Genomic DNA, 3,994 nt, shown 5'->3' on the forward strand with positions numbered 1-3,994 from the left:
ATAGGGTGAGATCAGTGCTGCAAAGCAACGAGCAGAAGGTGGTGATAGGGAGGGACAGGCTTGGGGAGGGCATTGATTGATATAGGAGAGTCAGAGAAAGCCAGTCAGACTTCAGGTATGAGATGGAGCCAGCCATGCAAAGAGCTGGGCAGGTTGGGGTGGGTGATTTGGGGGAAGACAGTAGGAGCTAGAAGCCAGACCAAGGAAAGAGTTGAGCCTGTCTGAGAAGAAGCCGTGGCTGGCTGTCAGTGAAGGAGGAAGGATTTGGGGCAATGTTAGACAAATGAGTAGTGATCAGCTAGGCAAACCCTCACGGGTCACTGCAAGGAGTCTGGACTTGATTCCAAGTATGGTGGGAGCCACTGGCATTTCTGAGCCACTAAGTGGAGAAGGGGAGTGAGAGAAGAGATAAGAGAGGGAGACTGGGAGGAGAAAGAATGTAGAGGTGAGAGGTGCAGATCAGAGCCCCAGAGGCAGGACCACTCAGAGTAGGCCAGATGCTGCAGTGGGCACAGCCATAGGGTGGAAGGACGAGGAGCTGATGACCAGGGTCCCCATCTCAGTGGGCCCTGGCATGATGCATGATGTCATGGATTCTGGTGGGTTTGGAGGTGGTGTTTTACCCTCGCAGGTTGTGCTCTTTGGAGCAGAATGGAACCACACCTCTCCCTGCAGCCTCCCACGACAGGTCAGGTCACAGCATCTTACTTCCATGGATAGAAAACAGGCAGAAGGTCTCCTCATGGACTAATCAGTGATTTGTGTTTGCAGTTCAATGTTAAAAAATCCATGGAACCTGTCCAGCCCCGAGCCCTCCTCAAGTTCCCAGACATGTATGGCCCCAGGCCAGCTGTGACGGCTCCAGAGGTCATCAACTATGCAGACTACACGCTGAGGACCACAGAGGAGCCTGCGGCACCTACCAGCCCTCAGGCCTCAAATGACAGTCGCCTCAAGAGGCAGGTCACAGAGGAGCTGTTCATCCTTCCTCAGAATGGTAGGGGTCTCCTGCCCCTCACTCCTCCATGGCCAGCACTCAGGTGTTTTGTCAATGCCTCTCTAGATACTGTGTGTGGCCTGGTTAAGGGCTGTCAAAGAGCACCAAAGTCCATGGCACTTGACACTGGGCAAGCAGGTGTGCACAGGGCCTCAGAGTTACAGTCCTTTATTCCTGCTGATGTAGCCACTCTGCTTTTCTCCCAGGCCTCCAGCTTTCCATTGGGAAGTGGAGCATCCCTTTCAAGACGTGTGTGCAACTATAAAGAGTCATGGTTAAATCCACCGTGGAGCTGGAGATGGGTTGAGAGTGGGTTGCCTGAAACAGGGTCTCCAGACCCACACAGGCTGTCACAGTTCCCTTGCTGAAAGCTCACCCCAGGTCAGGCCCTAGGCTAAGAACTTTTTCTGCTTTATTTCATTAAATGTTCACCATCACTCTAGGAATGAGGAACTATTATCGCCTCCATTGTGAAGATGAGAAAGTTGAGGTTCAAAGAAGTCAAGTGACTTGTCCAAGGTCACATAGCTATTATGTAGCAGTTCATGTCCAACACCAAAGACCACACCTTAACCACTGGGCTATGATGTTTCTTTGAAATGCAGTGCCCATGACCACAAGTGTGGCCCTGGCATGGCCACCATTGTTGTACATGCAGCTAGGAAGCTTTGGGTTTGGATTCGTGCCATAGGTGGCAGAGAGGGGAAAGATATGATCAGGAAAACAGTACCCCAGCATGGGAGGCAGTGACAGCTTTGCCTCTCTTAACAGGTGTGGTGGAGGATGTCTGTGTCATGGAGACCTGGAACCCAGAGAAGGCTGCCAGCTGGAACCAGGCCCCCAAACTCCACTACTGCCTGGACTATGACCAGCAGAAGGCTGAATTGTTTGTGACTCGCCTAGAAGGTACTGATCTTACTTGACTTTCATGGGCTTTTGTGTGTCCCTCTCCCTGGAGTTACTGTGCAGGCAGGAAGGGGACATCTGCAGCTGGAGAGAGCACTGGATCAGCACTCTGACAAACAGATCCCTAAATGCATGACACTCAGACATAGGTTTCTTTTCTCCCTCTCTCTCATGTGTAGCAGTCCAAAGTGGGGATTCCTGGCTGACAGACATCTTCCCTCCAAATGGTGATTTAAGGACCAGGCTTCTTTCATCTGTGGCCTCATAGTGCCCTCCGGCCTCCTTGTCATCTCTCTAGCAGGTGGAAGGACAAAGAGAACGAGGAAGGGCACAATTACTCTTTAATAACCTTGACCTGGACATGGCAGACGTCACTTCTGCTCGCATTCCATTGGCTGGAACTCAGTCATATGGACACCCAGCTGCACAGGAGGCTGGGAAATGCAGCCTAGCAGGGTGTCCAGGAACAAAGGAAATGAATTTTCAATGAACAGCCAGCTGTCTCTGCCACATGTGACTTTGACATTGGACAGGGTTTTGTGCTAGACACAGAGGGTGTTCTGAATGGTCAGAAAAGCTTCTGCAACTCAAGAACCAGGCAGCCTCTTTGAGGGGATCAGGACATCCCACCTTGACACTATACTACCAGGAAGCAAAGCTAAGATGTTGCAAGGGAATCAGGCTAGCAATGGGGTCAATGAATTGGACTTTCATATTTAATTTAATTTTTTTGAGTAAGTGTTTTTCCTTTGGGTTGTATTTTAAGATTTTTAAGCACTTTCGTATACTTTATTACATTTGAGCTTCACAATAGTTCCATTTTAAAGATTGGGAAACTGAGGTGTGGCAACTCATATGACCTAAGATCACTCCAACTAGCTAGTGACAGAGTCATGGCTGAACAGTCCCTTGAAGCTCATGGGACTTTCTATTAAGACTCATGGCCTCTGTTCTTCACCTTCTCTTCCTGTGAAATGTCAGCAGCCAGTTCCGAAATTATCACTGAGGATCTAGTCATAAAAGCACCACAGGTGCAAATTTCTAGGTAAATCCACGTCATGAAGCATGAGAAACACCAGGATTCAGAATATAAAACAACACTCATGAGGTAGCAGCCAACTGATTCACATCACAAATGGTTGTGTTTATGACAAATATTTAAAGTACAGAACAAGTGAATTACAGTGTCAGCAGTACTAATAAAGGCCATCAGCAGTGGGCCCTGACACCTCGGGGAAATCTCAGAATCATGAGTTTGGAAGGGCCCCGGGAAGCACTGAGCCTGTCCCTGTTCTCCAAGGAAGACCAGCGTTTGCTGACATCGGCCCCTCAATGATAGCTTTTGCTAAATGTCTTACTGCAAAGTGATTCCACAGTGTCTGGGGTGGTCAGCCCTGGGGTCTCTCAGACACCCAAGGTCATGACTATTAAGCTGGATTCTGTAGCCCTAAGCAGGGCGTGCTTTTCTCCTCCCCGTGTGCTCAGGAAGTCCCATGTATGTGTCACTGTCTCCTTGCCTACAGCTATGACCAGTGACCATGATGGAGGCTGTGACTGCTATGTCCAAGGCAGTGTGGCCAGCAGAACTGGCTCTGTGGAGGCCCAGACGACCCTGAAGAAGCGGCAGCTGCACACCACCTGGGAGGAGGGCCTGGTGCTCCCCCTGGCAGAGGAGGAGCTCCCCACAGCAACCCTGACGCTGACCCTGAGGACCTGCGATCGCTTCTCCCGTCACAGTGTGGCTGGGGAGCTCCGCCTGGGCCTGGATGGGGTGTCTGTGCCTCTGGGGGCCGCCCAGTGGGGTGAGCTGAAGACTTCAGCTAAGGTAGAGTTACCTATCGGCCAGAAAGGTAAAACCTGTGAGTGGAGCAGGGGATGGCAGAAATGGGCATCCTCCAAGCAAATAGGGGCCCAGGCTTATGAACCAAGCTTCAGAGCCCTTCCCAGCATGGGAGTTAAAGGAAGGTTGGAGTCGTGAACAGGGAAGAGGGCTGGAGTAGGCCCTAGCCTAGGATTTGGGATTCCTGATGTCTGCTCCAATTCTTGCTTCTAGCCAGCCATGCAAAGACCCCCCCCCCCCCCCCCCCCCCC

The 3,994-nt window shown here is 51.1% G+C and overlaps 1 protein-coding gene across 1 annotated transcript in view; it reads left to right on the forward strand.

The window, feature by feature from the left end:
- Positions 1–577: 577 nt before the first annotated feature.
- Positions 578–3,994, forward strand: part of SYT13 (synaptotagmin XIII) — a 14,210-nt gene continuing 10,793 nt past the window's right edge. The window contains exons 1-4 of the mRNA XM_008577559.1: positions 578–688; positions 772–997; positions 1,769–1,903; positions 3,427–3,728. Of these exons, the coding sequence (XP_008575781.1) occupies positions 578–688; positions 772–997; positions 1,769–1,903; positions 3,427–3,728 (774 nt within the window). The remainder of the gene's footprint in view (positions 689–771; positions 998–1,768; positions 1,904–3,426; positions 3,729–3,994) is intronic.

The sequence above is a fragment of the Galeopterus variegatus genome, unplaced genomic scaffold (genome assembly GCF_000696425.1).
Source record: "Galeopterus variegatus unplaced genomic scaffold, G_variegatus-3.0.2 Scaffold1538, whole genome shotgun sequence".
NCBI classification, from domain to species: Eukaryota; Metazoa; Chordata; class Mammalia; order Dermoptera; family Cynocephalidae; genus Galeopterus; species Galeopterus variegatus.